General features: G+C 33.6%; 1 protein-coding gene across 7 annotated transcripts in view; it reads right to left on the bottom strand.

Moving 5' to 3' along the window:
- Window positions 1-1,374: 1,374 nt before the first annotated feature.
- Window positions 1,375-22,173, bottom strand: part of POSTN (periostin) — a 35,055-nt gene continuing 14,256 nt past the window's right edge. Inside the window, exons 10-23 of one of the 7 annotated variants that reach the window (XM_005213544.3) lie at window positions 21,659-21,807; window positions 19,346-19,482; window positions 18,648-18,778; window positions 18,003-18,133; window positions 17,794-17,896; window positions 17,619-17,686; window positions 16,580-16,625; window positions 13,630-13,710; window positions 10,026-10,115; window positions 9,254-9,343; window positions 8,357-8,434; window positions 7,889-7,972; window positions 3,376-3,417; window positions 1,375-2,179 (exon numbers count right to left, since the gene is read on the bottom strand). In XM_005213544.3, the coding sequence (XP_005213601.1) occupies window positions 2,142-2,179; window positions 3,376-3,417; window positions 7,889-7,972; window positions 8,357-8,434; window positions 9,254-9,343; window positions 10,026-10,115; window positions 13,630-13,710; window positions 16,580-16,625; window positions 17,619-17,686; window positions 17,794-17,896; window positions 18,003-18,133; window positions 18,648-18,778; window positions 19,346-19,482; window positions 21,659-21,807 (1,268 nt within the window). In that variant the 3' untranslated portion in view covers window positions 1,375-2,141. 7 annotated transcript variants of the gene reach the window in all.

Here is a 22,173-nt window from a genome sequence, read left to right as displayed (position 1 = left end):
TAGATGATTTATTTTCATACAGTTTAACCTTATATCATTTTACTTGTGTTGTTATTTCTATTTTATCAATAATTTATCTTTAAATTTTATCTTTAAATATATTTACATGTGTCAGTTGGCTATCCTTTACCAGAGATATGCAAGATTTTTGTATGTATGTTTAGCAAATACTATTTTTTTTTCTTCTATGGTACAAAAAAAATTTAAAAAGCAGGGCCTTAAAGGTGACAGTCTTTAAAAATACCTCAAGTTCATCTCTACTGTCTATGATGACCATGTTCAAGGTCAAACTCTGCAATACTCAGCTCATTATCAAAAGCAAAGCCTGAAGGGAGTGAAGTGAATGAATCCATGTACTCTCTGTTCTATGCAATCAACCTTTGATCTTCCAGAAGGTTAGTAACAATATGCTGTCTGGTTAGAACAGCCATTTATCTTGATATTAGTTTAGTATATTCCACCAGCGCCACTTTACATAACCACCTCCTTTGAATCATTTTGGTTAAGTCATGGCAATGGTCTGTCCAGCTGAAATCAAAGTCCAAAGATATCTATCTGAGTACTGAGTTGGTAGGCCATTTTATTTCTTGGCAAGGGCTCTTAAGTGCTGGGCATAAATCTCACCACTATGTAAACTAGAAAGCATTCTGGAAAACCCATGCTATCTAGCAATTGCTCAGTCAGTGGCCCTGTTGGAACTTAACACCTCACTTCCTTACCGCAATTGCTACTCAAAGAACTAAAGCTTTTCAGCTACCTCAGCTCTCTCCAGGTTCCTTTAGTAGTACTCTAGTACTGAGCCTCTGACCCAAGAGATATCTTTGTTTTGGTTTTCCTCAGTTTTACAGTCTTTTGATGGCTAAATTCAACACATGGTATAATTTATCAAGCTATGACAAGTTGGTTTCTCAGCAGTATGGATTCTGATCCCTACCTGCTCTTATCTCTGGTCCAAGATAAGGATGACATTTGTTGAGATCTGAGTAGATCAAACAAATCTCTTTATCATTCTCAGCAAACAAATAGTTTTCTTCTCTTTTGTCGTGAAATGGACACTTACGTTACTTCAAGTCTTCATTAAAGGCATGTCTTTGGCTCCTTCTAAGTTAGCCTAAGCCTAGGAATAATTAACTGAAGTGTTGGTGCTCCTGTAGTGCCGTTTATTCTTCTCTAACAGTCCATGGTACATTGTGGGCTACTGGTTTGTCTTTTTGCCCTTTGAAAACAGTAGTTGTCTCATTCCTCTTTTAAATCCTCACAGCTTAGCACAGTTCAGGGGTTATATTATATACTCAGTTGATGTTTAATTATTGCTTCATTGTGTAATAATTATTTATGTATCATAATAGCTTTAAAAATTCAAAAAACACTAAATTCATTTAATCTCCTTTAATGAGTATTTGTTATATATAAAAACAGAGGTATAAAGTCCTGTTCCCAAGTCCAAACCTCTAATTAACTTAAACCTTGAGTTTTTTTTTTTTAATTACTCATTTGAAATAATTGTCTTTATACCTAAAAAATGGATTTATTGAAATGTTTGAGATAAAAACTATGTATTGTAAGAAACATAAGACAAACATTTCAAGAGTACAAAATTAGTTGTAGAAATAACATAATTTGCCAGTAAACCCACATTTTATTAGAAATGTGCAAAGCTTTTTGATGTAAAAGTTTTGGTTTTGTCATTTTTTAATACTGAGCACCCATTTTTATTTACCCATTTCCCATGGAGAGGTAACTCCTTGCATGCATTTTATCTCTCCATATGTAAATTCAAGGTTCAATCTTCTCAATGGGATAACAGGTCACAACTCAGAGATTTGAATTATAATGAATCCAGTGACAAGGATTTTCTCTCGTGGATTCCAAAGCCGGCTAGGACTCTTCATGTCAAGATGTAAAAGTCTGTAAGGTGTTATGTTTCCCTCAGATTCTATCCCACAGGAGGCTAAACCCACAATCTCCCTCATGTTTCTCATTCAGAAAAAAAAAAAAAAAATGACTGCATTCAGAATTGTTCAACAATTGCTCTTTTGTCTTGACTCATTCTTCACATCAAAGTGGCTTTCATATTTTTCCTGTAAGACCAGGTTGTTGGTTTAGGGTTGTATAAACTTTGAGGTCTGGTGTCTGGATTTTCATTGAGGACGATCTTCCCTGGATCGTCTTCTAGATGCTGATTAGGAAGAAGGCAGAGAACATAGATTGTAAATAGGATGAAATTACAGTGTTTAACAACATGATATTTTACTCATGTGTATGGGTGCATGCTCAGTGGCTTCAGTCATGTCCACCTCTTTGCAACCCCATGGACTGTAGCCCGCCAGGCTCCTCTGTCCATGGGATTCTCCAGACGAACACTGGAGTGGGTTGCCATGCCCTCCTCCAGGGATCTTCCTGCCCCAAGGATCGAACCTGCGTCTCCTCTGTTGCAGGCAGATTCTTTATCACTGAGCCATCAGCAAAGCCCCATTTTATGCATAATTATATCTATAAAAGACTATTATTTCTTATTATAATAAATGTTAAATTATGTTTTCTTAATAATATTCTGCTTATGATGAAACCAAGTCATCTTTTGATCAAAGGTATATGAACATAATAAAGTTATGCTTTATTTCCTTAGAAAATTTGGATGATTTTGCATGTTTAAAAGAAATCCATGATAAAATTTTCACTTAAAAATTATTTGTACAATTGAGTCTTTAGTTTCAAATGTCTATATTGGACTAGATTAAAATCAGATATGCCTATAAATGCATTTATAAGCCTTGCAATTTCTTTTGACTATTAGTATGTAATTCTAAGTTCCACAAAGGAAATCTTTGATATTTGATTGTACCAGAATATAAGGTATCCTAAGTGAAAGATGAGAAAATGCACATAAATGAAGCTATAAAGAAAGCTATAATGCATAGGTGATATATACATGTCTATAACCTACACACTATATCAACATTTTGTACATAGATATATTAATCATTTCCTATAAGTGTACAGTATATATAGCTTTGAATTTATTTTTGTCTCAAACTGCAGCCTCATCTTAAATAATAGTTTCACAGAGTTCAGGTGTACCTGCAACTTATTTTTACTGAACTTTGGTATTCAAAGATTTCCTTTCAGATTAACTCTACTTTAGTCTACCCCAGTGATTCAATATATTTAATTGTTTACATGAGTATAATTTTCTTTCCTTAATGTTTGCTTTTCTTACATTTTATTAATAGTGAGTGATATGAAAGATTTATTTTCTGATTCATATCATCAAAATACTTTGCTTAAAATAAAGCATATTAAAAGACTCTCCTTTGTTTTGTCTTAATTAACAGGTGTGCCACTTATGCAAATTACCATAATCAATATATTTACCTTGAACTCTTTTGTTGGCTTGTATCTTTCTCACAGGTGTGTCTGAAATTAAACAGTTGTAGTTAAAAATACTTTGAAATTATGGCTAACATGAGACAGGAAAACAGCTTAGCAGAAAAGTGTAAAGTTTTAAATAAACATCATTTAAACATGTAGATTCTCTCCTGGAGTAGTGAGACTTTGGCATTGGCAACAGACATTTGTTTTCCTTATATCATAATGAATGTTTACTATTTTTGCAAAACGTATTGTTTTATTATGGTATGTGGAGCCCCAGATGGTGTTCCATTTTTTCATGGAGTAAGTGACTTACATGATTTGCTTTTCATCCTTTTTATAAAAGGCATCACTTTATGATGAAAGGATGTCTAACATCCTATGAAGTTTAGCAGAAGTATATTCCCAGAGTTATGCACTCATTTTTTTCCTAGTAATTCCTATTTGTGATATATCAGACTTCTGCCTCTGTAAAATTCTCATTGTAACTTAATTTTGATTAACTTTATGCCAATAAACAGTTCAAGAAGTTTGTACCAATTCAATTCCTGAATCGAATTCTAATCCGACAAGACCATTTAAAAATCAAATAGTTAAAAATAATAAGAGTTCATATTTTAGAATTTCAAGTGTTCATAACAATGCAATGTTCATACAATGTAATATTTTGCAAAATATTTCCCAGGTCTTCATTTTTTCTTTTAACTTATTGACAAGACTACTTGTTCAACTGAAATTCACATTTTCATTCTGTTGTTGGACATTTGAGATCAAAGCATAAATATGGTCCCTATAGCAACTTCACTTCTCTGCTTACCTTCTTTATTTTTTCTCTGAAGTTTGACTTCTTGATTTTTATATATTATCTGTACTCAACAATGAAGTCAAAATTTTTCTATGATATACAAATGCATTTTTTTTTCAATTCTCTGAAATCTCATAAAAGTAAGACATGAAACTATCACCAACAGTATTTTTGGCTATATAATGTCAAGAATTAAAAAAAAAAAAGAAATATTAAGCATTTTTTGAAGAATTCTGTTTCTGTCTACATAGCACATTTCCAGCATGTCTTTTTACTCTGCCTGGATATAAGTTACATAACCATATGCATTAATACTATAGTAAAATGCAGAACTATGGAAAACCTCCTCAGATTGGATAGTGGGGGAGAGTTTAGGTGAGATAGAAAAGTCTGAATTATGAGTATGCTCCAACTGATATATTTCTCTTAACTTCAGGTTTATTTGGTCACAAAAAATGGCTTATAACATATTGTCAAGAAAAGATGGAAATCATTGTATAAAATGGACTTACTAATTCCAAAGAGCACTTATCATGCAACTTAAAACAAGATTTCAACACTACTTTTGAAAACAAGCACTTACACTCAGTTTTCTTTTATAGATTTGGCAGCATCTGATTAATGCATATCTAATTAACTAACTTGTTAATTTATTACTATTTGGCTATGACAAAATCAAAATAAGAAATATTCACTGTGGCAAACAAATATCTCTTGAAGAAAAGCTTAATTAAAATGTAGATAATCAGATTTTCTCTCAGTGGCTCTCTACCATTTCAAACTGAATGACACTTGTATGTTGTGTTTAGAGAAACAAGTGTTAAGGTAAACCAGTCATTGGAATGATCCCACGAAAATGCCCCTCCCCACCATGTTTCCTTAAACACACAAAGTGTTTTGACCCAATTATCTGCAAGATTGTTGTATTTTTACATAGCTATGACTTTGTAAATTTAAAGTAGAGCATAAAATATTCCTTTGTTGACCATGTTAGTGTGAATTGACCATAATCCTGATAGTAGCTAACATCACTGAGAACATTATTATTCTTCAGTGAACATTATTCCAAGTGCTGTTCATATATTGGCTCATTTTTATGTAGGTAACATTACCATCCCCACTTCCCAGATTAAGAAAACATCAGTTTACTTAAGTTCAAGTGGGAGCCCAGACTGGAAGCCAGACTTAGGACCTGATCCTCTGTTCTGTACAGAGGCCATGAATCTTCAAATGTTATACTGGCAGATTTATCAAAACCTTCTCAAACAGCTTTTTGCTGTTGTTCCTTTCTCCATAGCCTACTTTTCTGTGATTTTCCCTTAATTACTTCAGTAGTTTCAGTAAATGTAGTTCTATTTAAGATAAGAGTGAACAACTGTACACATTTTTGAGAAGAATTTTTAGTGAAGGGGTCTGAAATGTTTCAATAGCAAATCATAATATTAGTACCCAATTGACCATTTAGCCAAGTTTATAAACATGACCTGAATGATTGAGGAATACATTCAATTCACCAAAGTGTACTGTATGTACCACAAAATGAGCAGTTCAGATAGAAAACTACAAGCTTTGAGATGAAGACTGTAGTTTAGCTGTAGATCAATTATCAATATTCTGAAAGAAAAAAAAAGCCTATCTTGCATGACATAATCTTTATTCACACCAGCTTCATTGGTGTTTCTTGGGATCTAGACAAGAGGACACTTGTTACTCAGTGTTGATCCAGTGGTTTTACAGGGCTGGAAAAAAGAAAACTAGAATGTCCAGTTAATGTCCAGGTATTAGTAACTATACCACTTATATTGTCTTCCTTACGAGAAAAGAATCCTTGGAAATGTTTTGATAAAAATTTATGCTGTGGCAAGGACCTAGTGTATAGCACATGGAACTCTGTTCAATGTTATGTGGCAGCCTGGATGGGAGGGGAGTTTGGGGGAGAATGGATACATGTATATGTATGGCTCAATCATCTATATGTATGGCACAGCTCTGCTGTGTATGCATCTGTAACCATCACAACTTTGTTAACTGGCTATGCTCCAATATAAAATATAACATCTTTTTAAAAAACTATTAAATTTATGTTGTGACATTGACAAAATGAATGCTTTATAAGTATGTACAGAAACCAAACACTGGAAGATAAAGGAATCATCTCTGGGATGAACAGGATGAACAGGAACCAGAATTAAAGAAGGATTATATTTCTATTGATTAAAAGTAGATTATCTTATTCTTATAACTGGTATTATCTTCTTTTGGCCGAAGTTATTCTTCAAAACTCAGTTCATTGTTTATAATGGACTTGATAACAGGGGCATATTGAAGGGGAGGAAAACATACTTACCTGAAGTTTAAGTCTAAATAAATTAAAGCAATATATGCAAGTGCAGCTACTAATTGGTTCATTCTCTAAAAAGCACTGCCATTCTACAAAGCTGCTTACTATGGCAAGGACTGAAAAAAAAAGAATTCAACTTAATTTTCACAATGTCTGCATTTCTTCACTCAAATCCCCACCTTTTTTCTAGTAGAGTGTAAGCATTTAGATGTAGATGAGTAAATTTTATATTATAGCTTATAGGAAACTGGTTCTACTGTGGCTTTGGGAGTGTCATATACTCCCAGCAGTCTAAAAGGAAGTCTTGTATTTTTCAGACACACATTTTTCTATTGAGGGGAAATTCAGTCACTGGCTCAAAAAAATTATTTATTTTTACTATTGCTGAACAGCATCAATATTATGTAAGAGATTCTGCCTATGTAAAAATAAAGAATAAGAAAACAGTAATTGCTAAAAATATATACAGTCCCAAAATAAATTACTTCTTGGACATAGTACTATAATTTTTAAAATTTTAAGCATAAAGCTAATGAGAACCATACTTTGGATAAACACTAAACTTGTATTTCTTAATTCACAGTATATTTCAAAGAACATATTTGATTTTTCTAGATAATTTAAATTCTTGTTTATCTAAAACAATTTCTTAAGTACTTTTTTTGTTAACAAAATGAATTAGAAATTAGTTTAGTCAAACTTCTTTGAGTAATTACCATTGAGAGTTTGTGTAGATTTTGAATTCTTTTTCTTCTTTCCTTTTAAAAGTAGGTCCTTTTAATGCCATAGACAGAGAACATTCCATATTTTAAAGATTAAAATTAATTTCATATGCAAAACAATTTACAGCTCCAGGTATAGATTATCACTTGAACTGTTAGAAGAAACAGATAACTCATTCCTGAGAATGTAGTTTTGGAAAATAAAGTTGCTAAATGCAATTTTTTTTTTTTTTGCTAGTTCTATGCACTTAAAAAATTCATAAACATGCCTTTTATTATGGTTGTGGGGGCAGTGAATACATTTTTTAAAATATAAAAATTATTTCAATTTGGGCTTCTTTTAATAATTACCAATTTTAAAAGCATCCCTCTTTCACATACTAAGAATATCCTTACAGTTGTCTGTATCAGAGCAAAAAAATATTCATTGCTCCCCACTGAACTTTTTAAAGACTGTTTAAACTAGTAATTCTTTCTTTATACCTCTTACTTTAACCACCATTGACCCAATCAATCTGTTAAGACAGACATGATGCTGTTTTTAACCTAATTAAGAAACAAACAAACCTGAATGCTCAGTCTTTAAAAAGCTGAAGAACTCAGTTATCAGAACCTGTTAAGTGGGTTAGTTGTTTCCCTTTTACTAACCTCCCTGAAGCAGTCTTTTAATTTCTTCATCTTCAAATAAATGACCATCACCACCTTCAATGAATTTGGTGACCTTGGTGACCTCTGAGAGGATACATGTTTATAGCAGAAATTGGTTTATGTAATAAAAAGGCTGGATATTTGATGCGATACATAATGGCATCTGCCAAACAATAAATTCCAGACCAACACTTGGTTCTTTCTTGGTTTTTAGTGCTGTTTTTTGATAAGCCAATTTTCTTACAAAGTTGTTGAACAGTATATAACAAATATAGAACAAAACCATCAAAATGACTATCATCTGAGTTTCATTCCCTATCTTTGGATTTTTTTCTTGTGTTGGTATGGAACTAGAACAAAGGAGTGAGATAGAGTAGAAAATGTAAAAGTCCTCAAAGATTATTTTAGAATTTGATATAAATAGATAGCTTAAGAAAGTCACATTCTTATTTTTCTAAACATACTGACCTTCTTGCAACAATTTCTTCAGAGTTTCTTCTGTTTCTCCACCTGTAGTTGAAATCCTAGTGTATTTTATTTCAGGACCTAAAGGAAAGACAGTTTACAAAAAGACCTGAAACAAGGGTAGGCACACTTCCTCTGTGATGGTTAGATAGTGAGTAATTTAGACTTTATGGGTCATATGGTTGGTGTTGCAACTATTCAACTTTGCCCTTGTAGTGTGAAAATAGCCATAGACATTGTATAAATGAATGGTCACATCATGTTCCAATAAAACTTTATTTACATAAGTATTAAAAGATGGCATGGGCCATAGTTGCTGACTACTTGTTTAGACAAATACTTATAAAATAGCTGAACTCAGAATTTAATGCTAATTCATTGGTGGCAGACTGATACAGAGGTTTACTGAAATTATTTATAAATTGTTTTATACTAACTTGCATATATTTTGGTGTGTAGACCTTAAGATTAATGGAAAATTCAAAGGAGGGAATGGTTTTTCTTTTAGGATTTAGTAACTCATTAATAAATAGCAAAGTGAAGATAATGTATTATATAATACATATGTGTATTCATAATAAAAACACATGCTTATAAATTTGCTCCCAAATTTCCAACTCAGGAGAAAACATAGATTATATATTTAGAGTTAGTATTATTTCTACCAAAAAAGAAATGAATAACTTCAGTAACCACCATGAAAATGACTTAAGCCTCTTTAATGAATCTTATAGAGATATTTTAGGATTAAATGTGATTTGCTCTTTGTAATCCAGGCATAGTTGCCTGGAGCATCCCATGGACAGAGGAACCTGGCAGGCTATATAGTCCATAGAGTTGAGTTGAATGCACACACACACACACACACACAGTGTTCTATAGTATTGAATTAAAGACTACCTGTAATGATTCGTTCTTCCCTTGTTTCTTTTTCAGTTATCTCCACAGGCACTCCATCAATGATCTTGGTGTATTTTTTAATAATTGGCTCTAAATTGGGGAAGAAAAATGCATTTGATTTGTCCTAGTATGGTGTCTAAATGGCCATAAGCTAGACATTTAATTAAATGTATTAAATGTACAGTTGATTAAATGTATTTCTCACAGTAATACCATTTAGAAATCAATCATAATCATTTGGAGAACATATCTCAAATAAATTCAGATAATAGAGGTCTAAAGGCTAGTAGTCATGTCCTGAATCTTGAGTAAAGGAGAGAGCCAACTGTCAAGCTAACACTCCATGTCATACTTGTCTCCTGACTGTGCAATGAGCATTTAGGGAGAATCCAAGGAATTACAACATCATTAGAATGGGAACCTCATAATAAGTCCTAGCTGTGGCTTATTAGTCTTATAGAATTTTCATTCTTTCTTCTAAGACCAACATGTTATCTGGTATTGATGTGATTGTTTTCATTATATTCATAATCATCCTTGCATATGCAGAGTAAGGATGGTTTTGTGGGACCTGGTGATTTAATGGTAAAATCGATTCCAACTAGATCCATTAAAAGGTAAACTATAGCTAATAAGAATCCATAACTAATAAAAGCTTTCCACCAATGTGTATAAAAGTCAAGAGAAAACATCAGGTATTCAATATATTTAAACCAGTACAATTTCAAAATGTTCACAGTGATCCTAAGTAGGCTAGGGAAACAGAACGCACCTCCATGGATCACTTCAGTTACCGTTTCACCTTCCTTAATCAGTCTGAATTCAGGTTCACCTTCAATTTTGACCTTTGGTATTGTGCGTCCTGAGGCATTGTTTTAGGAGACAAATTATCATGTTAATGCAGTCCTTTAAATTTACCAAAACAGGAAACTTATTTCAACATTGGTGTTGCTCAAATGTCAAAGTGCTTTCAGGTTTTATGAAATCGATTTTAAACAGTTCCCATTGTCTTCAGATTGAGTACTATTTAGGAGAACAAATGACTCCTGGGTCAATTAGGGTGCTACTAAAATGAATTTCATCAGCTTTAGCACTTAAACTAATGTTTAATTGATCCATTTATTCATAGTTATAAATTCTGATCACATATATATATAACACATATATAACAAAATGTTATATATGACTATACTTTGTGAATCACACAGTATGTACAAATTTCAGTTGCTCTAATGATAGCTAGTGTAGATCTTACTTTACCATACTGGTGTCTATTACTTGCTTTTCTTATTATATTTTAAATTTAATTTTTAAGTACACTGTATATTATATTTTTTATCTAATGGGCATAACTAAACATCAAAAAAGCCCAACTTCATGCCTACCTTTAAGATATGATTTTCAGGTTTTGTGGGAAAATGGGAGTACTTACCTTCTCTATGTGAATGCTGCAAATATTTACTAATTAATAGTTAAACAGTCCTTCAAATGCAAAAGTTGTGTTACATTTGACTTGCAAAATGATTTTGCTCCAAGAGAAAATCATTTTGCTCCAAGAGAAAATCATTTTGAATGTTAGAAAGCTGATTACTACATTACTACATAGTAATTAGATGAGAAGTTCAGTACATTTAACTCATACAGTAACACCCTTTAACAGTTGAATGGAACTATATATCCTTATCTTTGAGAAGGTTTATTTGTTTGTCCAGAAATTGTCAATGTACACCATTACCCAGAATTAAATAGTCTAGGAAGATCTAAAATAATGAAACAAGAGTACAGCTGGTTCAAACAATAAGTATTTCACACCATAATATTTGATCTATGGGGTCAAGGGACATTGAGAATCAAAACATAAGGCCAAGTTTTTAAGGTGTGGAAACATCAAAGGGAAAGAACAGCTAAGGAGTTTAAGAGCAGGAAGTGAGTTAATAAAATATCCAAGTAGACATTTCTTTAGAAGAGCCTCAACTAGCACTTGAGAAACATTCTCCACCCTTAAAGTTCTATGAAGGCAGGAATTTACTACCCAAAATTTTTTTTTCACATTTACTCTGGCGGGCACATAGGAAAATACCCAGCACAGGAGGGGTACAATAAGTATTTATTGAATTGAATTTCAGTTGGTTTATTCCTAATTCTAAAATTTGGTTAAGTACCTTTTCTAAGAAACATCCTAAATTGGAGTCTAATATATGTAATAAGAATTCAAGAGTTACCAATGAATCAGCAAAAGTTTAAACAGTGAGAAGGAAAGGCCAACAGCTATCCTAGGATGACACAATTATAGATGGCTGCCAAGGCAAGTATTAATATTTGTCTCCCTCATTATGTTATACAAAGTCAAATTTCCAAATTTTTTAACTGAAGAGTTGTTAATGCACAGGTGACATGATCCCATTTTTCATCTTAGTTCCCTTCGTAGGAGGAACCCAAGTAGAGTTGATGCTCCATTGTTTTCCTAATTGAAAAAACAGTAATACAGTAGAATCCTGTTCACAAAGATTGGGAAGGTAGATGGGTTGAAAGAAGAAGCTTGAAAGAAAAGAGACAAATCTTGGAAAATAAAAATAGTGCGTCTGAATGATTTCTACTGAAGAAGATGTGTGCAAGTGATTATACGCAATTTTAGGGAATCTAATTTTTTAAAAATAGTACAAGAATTTTAAAATTAAGGACCATTTTACTTTTTCATTAAAATGATCAAGAAACATTTTCTAAACAAAAATGTCTGTGATTTAACTTCTTAAAGCACCAAATTCTCTCTCTCTTTAAACAACCTAATTTTATTTATTTTAACTTTATTTTTTTGGCCATGCTACAAGGCTTGCAGGATCTTAATTCTCCAAACAGGGATGAAGCCTGGGCCACCACAATGAAAACATTGAGTCCTAATCACTGAACATCTAGGGAAGTCCCCAAGTTCTCTTCATCACTATACAAGAGCCATCAAATGCTCCAATGACAATAGGCACGGTATTTGTTTTTCTAAAGCACAGATTTCAAATACCTCAACTTTAAGTTTTAAGAATGTATAAATATATAGATAACTACTAGGAAATACACTTTAACATACATACTTCCAATGTCTAAGTTTTAAGTAATGACTCACTTTTAGAGGAGTCAAAAGTATTCAGGAAGTTGCCATCTCAATTTATAAAATGAGAAGAAATTCCCAAATCAAAGATAATTACAGGAACAGTTTTCTTAATATTTGACTGATGACATAATCTGTTTTTTTTTTTTTTTTTTTGAAGACTGGTTCTATTCTTCTTTCAGGATAATGAAAACATAACTTGGTCTTTTTTCTGTGACTAGTCACCACATTAAGATGGCTAGACTTGGACATAAAAATTCTTAAGATCTTATCCTTTGAAAGTTATTAAAACACATGAAATGAAGGGGGCGTTGGAAATATTTGAGTTGGCTAACACAGACAGTAGGGGTAGAGAGAAAAGTGACCTGATTTAATATTCTAGTATGAAACATCAGGAAATAAGTATATATGCCTATTTAATGTATTATATATGTATACATATAAGAATATATAATACTATATATATAAGAATATGTAAAATATACACACATATTCAAGGCTGGAATTAAGGATTCTAAGGTTTGATTCATTGTACCAACTACTTATTTCCTCTGTTCCTAGTGGTTTAATTAAAAAGTATATCATGGCTCTAGGTTGCTTCCATGTCCTGGCTATTACAAACAGTGCTGCGATGAACATTGGGGTACACGTGTCTCTTTCCCTTCTGGTTTCCTCAGTGTGTATGGCAGATGCATTTCGATATTTAGCAAAACTAATACAATATTGTAAAGTTTAAAAATAAAATAAATTTTTAAAAAAGTAAAAATAAATAAATAAAAATAGTCACTGAAAAAAAAAAAGTATATCATGTATGGATGTACATTTTAAAAGTTTTCTTCAATATACAGCTTCTGTGCTCTCTGAGTTTGTTGAATTAAAAAATGTGTGCACTTTTTTGGAACACCTTGTAACAGTATAAAAGAGATTGATATGGGGGAGACTGGAAACACAGGTATAAAGAGTACACTCTCTGAAAGAGTCCAGGTGCAGGGAAGAAAGCTCAGAATGGGTTTGTTTAGTGAGTATCTGGGTACTAGTGCTAATGCAATGGCAAATTAAGTTCAAATGACATCAAATACAAGCAAATGTACTGAAGGTATTAGGAATGCACAGCTACTCGTCTAAGTAAACTTGCATTCCACATTCTGCTGTTAAATAAGCATGCCATCGATATGGAAATATTTAGCATGTTAGTTTCAAAAAGAATGTAGATACATTCATAGAAATCAGTCTATTACATGGATTTTTAAGGAACCATGTATACATTGATTTTTACCTTCTGTTTTGATAATAGGCTGAAGACTGCCTTCAATCACTTTAATTTTTGGTTCCACAACTTTGGTTATAATTTTAGTTGCTGAAAGTATAGAAAGTGGAACATAAATGATGCTTACATAAAAACAACCTGAATGAAATTGTCTTTTTTTTCCCCTTTGGTCTTTGTTGGGTACTGAGGTATCAGATGTGGTAATATGTTCAGGCAGTCACATACAGGAAATAATTCATAGTAATTATCTAGTATCTTCTCATGTCCAGATGAACTCTGAAGTCCAGTGACTTTGATTTGTTGCAGTGAAATATATACTTTCTGTGTGAGGAATCCTACCTAGAAATCTACAAGTTTGAGCTGCAGCACTAAAGCTCTTTACCGTCTTTTGTACTTCTTGAAAATACTGGCTGCGTAGCAACAAAGACAAATAAACATGATTAATTTCATACAATTCATAATATCTTAAATTGCATTGTTGGGTTCTTTCTCAGTTAGAAGAAAACATTGAAAGAAAAAGACTTGAAATATTTTTCATGCATTTGAAGACCCTGACATAGAAAGGAAAATACAAAAAAAATTAGTTCAGAATACTTAAAAATGGATTTTTCAGTCAGCCAGCCATGAGCTCTATGCAACAAATATGATATGATCATGTATTTAAATATTTGTTACAGGCTAAAATGACTATAATTTTCATCATCATCATCATTTTTAAACTGAAAGCTATGTATTTTGAATGTATGTCATCCACCCAACTGAAATAATTATGTGCAAAATATATTTAAAACCATTTGGTCAGCTTTTGGTTGCATAGATAACTGTAAGTGTGCCTCTGGAGTCAGATACCAGAGCTACTGACTTTTTATCATTTCTAATTAGAGCCTTAAAAGATGGAGTCATTAGATAGGGAACTAAAGCTGTCTGTGCAGTTGTAACAGACTGTGTTGACACACTAGAGGCAAGATGTTAGTACATTTGGATTTCTGTCACATTTTCACTTCAGGTGTTTGAAATGTGTATCTGTGTCAGCTCTTTGAATTAATATGGATTCCAGGGCTTAATTGTGACTGTTTCAGTTATTTCAGATTTAACATGTTGAGATCTCAAATTAGGAAACTCTGCAATATATCAAATCAGTGTGTCTAGTTATCCATTCCACAGCTGGTCTAGCCACAGAGAAACCTTTCCATGAAGGTCAAATCCATAGAGCTCTCTGCTGCTACTATCAGGATGGGTTAATTAGCTTTAGCTTAAATTTTCATTTCATGTTAAGGAACTTGAAGTTTAGAATATTTATTTGGTTCCTAGTTCTGTTTCAGTTTTGCTTTTCTGAATACTTAAATAGTTTTGACAGGTCAAAGGATGAAGATTAAATACTGATTTTATTCCTCTCCACCTCAAATGTCATATATTTGGCAACATATACTAGAGAGCATTTTTCCCCCATACAATTTAATATGTAAGGTATTTGGGGGACAAGAATAGTGCATAATAAGACAAAGAAATTTTAGAGACAGGTCAATAAAGGAACATGAAAATGGAATCTTTGGTTTAATTAGTCTCAACCTCTTTCTGAACTATGCTTCCAAGTAACAGCATACACATCAGAGAGGAGTTAAAGAAACAGTCCACATCAGAATGTAAATCTCAGAGCTCTTTCAAGAGCTGTGAGTAGGTAGACAAGATTCATTAGACTTACATAATTTCATAAAATGTAGATTATTCTCTGTGAGTAGGTATCCAATGTAAGCAGAGGAAAATAAAGGAATTATAATATTTTAGGTCATTGTAAGCAAAATAGTGCATTGATATATAGAGAAAATGGTGAACCTCTCATGGATAAGGTAGGGAAATGTAGTGCAGACATAATTTTTATGGAGGAAGATGACATAGCATTTCTGATGAATAGAGCTCATAACATTTTTTGATTTTTTATAAAATATATCTTTAACAAGACTGTATACTTCCAGACTGGAATTTAAACCATGTGGAAGTATAACTATTTCCAACTAAATGTTTGAAACAGTGCTGATCTGGCTTGATGCTAAGATTGTCCATGTCATTATCACATACTTGAAATCAGTAAGAACAGCAGACATTTTGTTTTGCTCCTTACATCATCTTTATGCCTTTTCCATATCTGGTGTAAATCTTAAAGGAAAATTTTCTTAATTAAATAACAGGATGCTCACAGTATAAAATAGAACAATTCTAGCCAAGATAAATGTACAAATGGGAGCAACGCTTTAGCTATTGATATGTTTTGAGTGTTGAACTGTAGAGTCAAAACAAAATGAAAAAGAATTTCTGCTTTGAAAGTTGCAATGAAAAAGAGGAAAAGACAAAGAAAGAAAAAGTACACTGAATAAGAAATACTATGAGTTAACATTTATGCAAATGAAATATCTTTACCATGGTTAAGAAATAGAGGTTGAATTTTGATAATCTGGTAGAGTCAGGAATAAAAGAAACCTTGGAATCTAGAAACTCTAGGTTTATCACCTGACAATGCTTTTGTTCCTTCATCCAGTTTTGAATGGGGAGAGTTTTTTGAACCACCAGCCCATAAATGTTAGAATTCTCTGACAGTCCGCCCTTAGATAGCTGAGGTCTTGAGAGTGGAATGAGCTAGAAATGTTTCAACAATATTATTTCTATTTCCACACATTTGAATTTTCAGAGCTCTGGAATGCATGACTTTCTCCCTTGCATCTTTGCCATGCTAGCAATTGTATCAAGCTGTGAGTGAAGAAGTGGTTCATTGGAGTTGAAGAGGATAGTCAAGGCTGAAAGGTCTCCTCCAGACTGCAAGCCCTGTTTCAAGTGGGATGAAATTTGCCATTGTTTGGAATTCTAAATACCAGATTATCAATCATCTCAGTAAACACAAAGAACATTGTTTTCTTTTTTTTACATCTTGCCACGTATATGTGACAAATATTCATCATGTACTTACTGTAGACAGTTATGGGGATTTCTTTGAAGGTACTGCCACGAACAAACTGAAAATAAATATATTTAGTATCATGAAATGTAGTCGTTGCACTAACATGAAATGTTGTCACTGTATTAACAAAATCTTGGCACTGTGATTTTTAATTCTCACTAAAGAAGTGAAACTACCATTACATTTAGTAAAAATGAAGTCTTCATATGTCACCTTCAAATTTCCTGCTATTGGGCAAGATGGCAAAAATGGTTGGATTTGTTATTCAGAGTTTTAAAAATTATAAAATAGCAAATCCCAAATTAAATGTTTATTAAATTATATTGCATATGTTGTCAGGTACTTTAACCCTACTAATATTCAACCCAGTATTTATTCTCAAATATTCCTTTGCCTTTAATTATTGTGCTGTGTGCTTAGTTGCTCAGTCATGTCCAACTCTTTGTGACCTCATGGACTCTAGCCCACCAGACTCTTCAGTATATGGGGATTCTCTAGGCAAGAACACTGGAGTGAGTTGCCATGCCCTCCTCCAGGGGATCTTCCCAACCCAGGTCTCCTGCATTGCAGGCAGATTCTTTACCATCTGAGCAGCTAGGGAGACCCTAACAATTGTGATTAGTGACTATTTCTTATAAGTAAATATCTTTCCCTTATATTCTGTAGCAAAAATATTTGATGATAGAAAAATTGTTGCTTTTATCTACATGTCCTATCTTCCCTGCTGGATTGTAAACTATTGAAGAAATGATGCAAATGGTGTATAATCAACAAAGAGCAATGTACTCAGGGTATATTTACTTATTAATGTATATATTTCTAGTTTTTTATGTTAAACCTGCAATGTCTGTTAAACACATTAGAAACATATGCAATAGTCAGGCTCCTCTGTCCATGGAATTCTCTAGGCAAGAATACTGGAGTGGGTTGCTATTTCCTTCTCCAGGGGATCTTCCCAACCCAGGAATTGAACCCAGGTTTCCTGCATTGCAGACAGATTCTTTACCAACTGAGCTACAAGGAGAGCACTATGCAATAATATCTGTACCTTAATTTGGATGTATTTGATCAGTTTATTAAGTATTTCTAGCAGCTGATCATTTCCAACAGGTGTGTCTGTGAAGAGGAATATAAAATGAATATTGTAAGAATCAATGAAATAAAAATCTAGGTTTCTATTGAAAAAGATTTATTTTTCATTAATCAGTTCAATAATTACCAACCTGCTGGATAAAGAAGTTTATCTACGACATGAATGACACCATTTGTTGTCATGATGTCAGATTCTTTTGATTTCAGTTCATTTACCAAAAGTGTATCATTTACCTGTTAAAACAGGGGATAATGTCAGTGGGAAATTTAATGAAATATGAACATTAGGATAACTGAATACTGGATTAACACTCTCATAGATATATTCTAGAGAACTTACTCCTTTCAGATAGATTTTACTTCCTTGTGTGGTCTTTAAAATGTTTGTAACGCCAGGTTCAAAACCTTTTCCAATGAAAACTCCTGGTGTCAGGTGATAAAGGATGATGTTTTGAAGAGCATTTTTGTCCCCTAGGAGAAAAATATATATATTTATTTAATAATATGTCATATATTTTGACATTTTGATATTATGATGACTAAGGGGAAAATATTTCTTTGTGTTTATTTTTTTCCATACTGTAATTTCTTATAATCTCATTGTTCTCTCAAGGCAATATCAATGTTATATCAAAACATAGTCTCTTCAATCAGTTCAATCAAAGTATTATCCAACTTACTGGAGGAAAAAAATCAAATTATTTTTTTGAAATTGTGACTATTTCCTTCTCTGTCACCTCACTGTGTGGCCTTTAACAGAGATGACATAAGTGATTATCTAGCCCCACAACATGAGAGTAGGCAGTTATTTGAGAACACTGATGAGGGAACCGCTACATATTCTAAGTGGAATAAGGAGAGGAAGGCTAGCCATGAATATGAAAGAGGGAACTTTGCGGGGCTGACATCTAGGTAGCAACGCCTGAGGAAGAAATGAGATCATGAAATCAAGGGGCAAATATATCTGGTGTTCACTTCTACTCACGAATCAGAATTTCCTTTTCTTCATTAGTCATTCCCTTAAAGGCATCATTGGTTGGTACAAATAAGGTCCAATCTCCAGGCTGTGTTAGGAGCTCTTTCAAGTCTGCAGCTTCAAGTAGACTGAGGAAAATGCTAGGCAGGAAGGACATATGTTTATTAGATTTAGTTTAGGTAAGCCTTCCAACATGCCTGAAATACAGTAGAATCCCTTTATGTGGAAGAATGAGAAAATGGCTTATACACTTTCATATGTTTCAAGTGCAATTTACTGTTAAAGGTTTATCATAGGGAAATTATTTAAATACATGTATGATTTTTAAATTTCCAAACCTCTGTTTTTCCCCTGTAATACTTGATGAAGTCACATTTGGTAACAAAATAGAAGCATTTGTTCATTTAATATTCTGCAAAATAGTCTTTGCTAATACATACTATCATTTTTTTAAAAACATAATTATAAAAAATTTGCAAAGAGTAGTTCAGTCTATTAGATTGGTTTTTGTTTGTTTTTTACTCACCAAATCATATTATGGAAGAAAACTAGTGTTAAGAACATATTTTAATTTTGAAACATTTGTATAAGCTTCTTATTCTAAATTCCATTCTCAGCAATACTGAATACTGAATGGATTTTGGAATACTTACTGTGAAATAAAACTATGCCAAAAGGTCTTATTCTCTTGTGGAGGTGAAGCTTACCTGAAGCGCTTATCTTGTTTCAGTTTTTCATGAAGGGATTTCTCTGCTGGTTTGATGATCTCTTGGAATATGTGAATGGCACCATTTCTTCCTTGCTTGCTTCCTCTCACCATGCATGAATTTTCAATGCAGACAGCCTAGCAAAGAAAAGAAAGATACAACTGTGCATTTCCTTATTTGAAATTCCCTATGTGGAAGAAGCTCCCTGATGAAATTTCTGGATGGTTTCTTCTAAAAGGTCTCTAGACTTATGATGCCAGAGGAAACAGTTTCTCTCCTCTGTTTTTAATGTCTTGTACCATCTGACCTTGGAGAAGGAAATGGCAACCCACTCCAGTACTCTTGCCTAGAAAACCCCATGGACGGAGGAGCCTGGTATCCATGGGGTCGCAAAGAGTTGGACACGACTGATCGACTAAAAAAAAAAAATGATCATTTGACCTGGGCTTCCCTGGTAGCTCAGCTGGTTAAGAATTCGCCTGCTATGCAGGAGACCCCGGTTCTATTCCTGGGTGGAGAAGGGATTGGCTACCCACTCCAGTATTCATGGGCTTCCTTGGTGGCTCAGATAGTAAAGAATTCGCCTGCAGTGTGGGAGACCTGGGTTTGGTCCCTGAGTTCAGTAGATTCTCTGGAGGATGGCATGGCAACCCACTCCAGTATTCTTGCCTGGAGAATCCCCATGGACAGAGGAGCCTGGTGGTCTGCAGACCATGGGGTCGCAAAAAGTCGGACACAGCTAAGTGACCAAGCACAGCACATCATCTGACCACACTCATCTTATTCAACCAGGCTTTCTACTACTAGGCAAGCTACTATATGTGTAGGGCAGGTGGTGGTGTCAATTGTTGTTGTTCAGGTGCTAAGTCGTGTCTGACTCTTTGCGACCCCATGGACTGCAGCACGCCAGGCTTCCCTGTCCTTCACTATCTCCAGGATATTGCTCAAACTCATGTCTACTGAGTCGTGATGCCAAAGCAATTCCATATAATTCTACTTCTGTGTTTTCTGTCATTCCTCTCCAGGTTCTACTCATTCTTTCAGACCCTTTCTATTAAATTTCTTTAACCATGAAGTTTAGTGACTTCACTGCCTCCTGTAATCTTTACTATATATTACTATGGTGTGGCATGTGTGTGCATGCTTAGTCGTGACCAACTCTTTGCTACCCCATGAACTGTAGTCCACCAAGCTTGTCTGTCCATGGAATTTTCCAGGCAAGAATACTGGAGTGGGTTGCCATTTCCTACTCCAGAGGATCGTCCCAACCCAGGGATCAAAAACTCAGTTCTTGTGTCTCCTGCATTGGCAGGCAAATTCTTTACCAGTGGCACCACCTGGGAAGCCCGTATATTACCATATATTGCTGTATTTTCTATGCAAATATTTACTATATTGATGGTAAGACCCTATCAGTTATAAGCTAAATTACTGGTTAAGTTATAGCACTTTGAACAAAACTAATATTTATATATGTATCATTTAGAATGCAGCACATTTTGTTTTGTTTTTGGGTTTTTTTTGGCCTGTACCACACAACATGTGGAATCTCAATTTCCTCATCAGAGATTGAACCCACGCCCCCTGTGTTGGAAGCACAGAGTCTTAACTACTGAACCACCAGAGAAGTCCCTTCCGTATCATTTAAAAAGTGTGTCTTGACCTTGTGGAACTATGGTATGAAAACGCTGTGAGTCATGTTTGGTTCTAGGTCATCTTTGACTTCTTATGAATTCTTTTTAGCTGTAACTGCAAGGTTGCCTGGAAAGAGACTGCATAGCACCACTTGTCAAACTGTAATTTTGACAAGCAATATTTTCTAGAAACTTTTCCTCAGATAAAGCGCATTAGAACCATTTTATAGAAATCTTTATGTGCCTATAAAAGTTTACCATGCAACTCATTCAAAAGAGATTTAGTTGCTGAATGGTGACAGTACAGTCGAAGATCATCCTAAATATTTGACTCAGTATAAAAATTACCATGTAAACAGTAAAGTACAGTACGCTATGAAACAAAAAGCTTGTATTAAAGGGGTTTTAGTTATTTATGGGATTGAAACAATGCTTTAGAAAAAGTTATTTATGATGAAACAAGTGCAAATTATCAGAATTATTAATACATAGCACTTTTGTATACTTTCCTCATAGTCTTTTCAAACATGCTACTCACTTCTCTAATGTTCCTATGAACTATTAAACTCATATTGGTAAACTTCTGAGAAACATTTGTTATAAGAACAGTCTCTGACAAGGGCGTATCTTTTGACATGTAGGCCAGTATGGGTATTTTATCTCGTTCTGATGCACTTACTGTGCGGTACACGAAGACTCTGAGCTGTTTGCCTCCAATGGTCTCAAGTTTTTGTCCATTGTAAAGTTCATTAAGGCCAATTTTTACTTTCAATATATGATTCTGGAGAATTAATTTAAGAAGGCGCTGATCCATGCTCAGTGTATCATCTATAAGTAAATTCATTACAAAAGAATGTTATTTTATTTAGAAAGCATTACAGTTTCCCCTGTAAGAGAAAATCATGAAAATGGGAAATCCCTAATATTATAGATCTTAAGGATCCTACACTTATATATGAGTTGACTAAATACTGAAGGCTAGAAACTCTATGCACCATGTGCTATTTCATCAAATGATTACATGATTCCAAGCAGTCCAGACAATAGGTTACATCTCAGTGAGGGGCTACATGGTTTCATGTGGTTATTGATAAAGGTTAAACTTTAAACTCGAAAGCTGGCCAAGATTTTCTCTGAGAATTTGATGTCCATTAGTCACATGAAAACAACTGATGAATCATTTGTAAATTTACT

This window comes from Bos taurus, chromosome 12, assembly GCF_002263795.3.
Source record: "Bos taurus isolate L1 Dominette 01449 registration number 42190680 breed Hereford chromosome 12, ARS-UCD2.0, whole genome shotgun sequence".
In the NCBI taxonomy this organism is placed as follows: domain Eukaryota; kingdom Metazoa; phylum Chordata; class Mammalia; order Artiodactyla; family Bovidae; genus Bos; species Bos taurus.
This window is presented reverse-complemented; position numbering and strand designations above follow the sequence as displayed.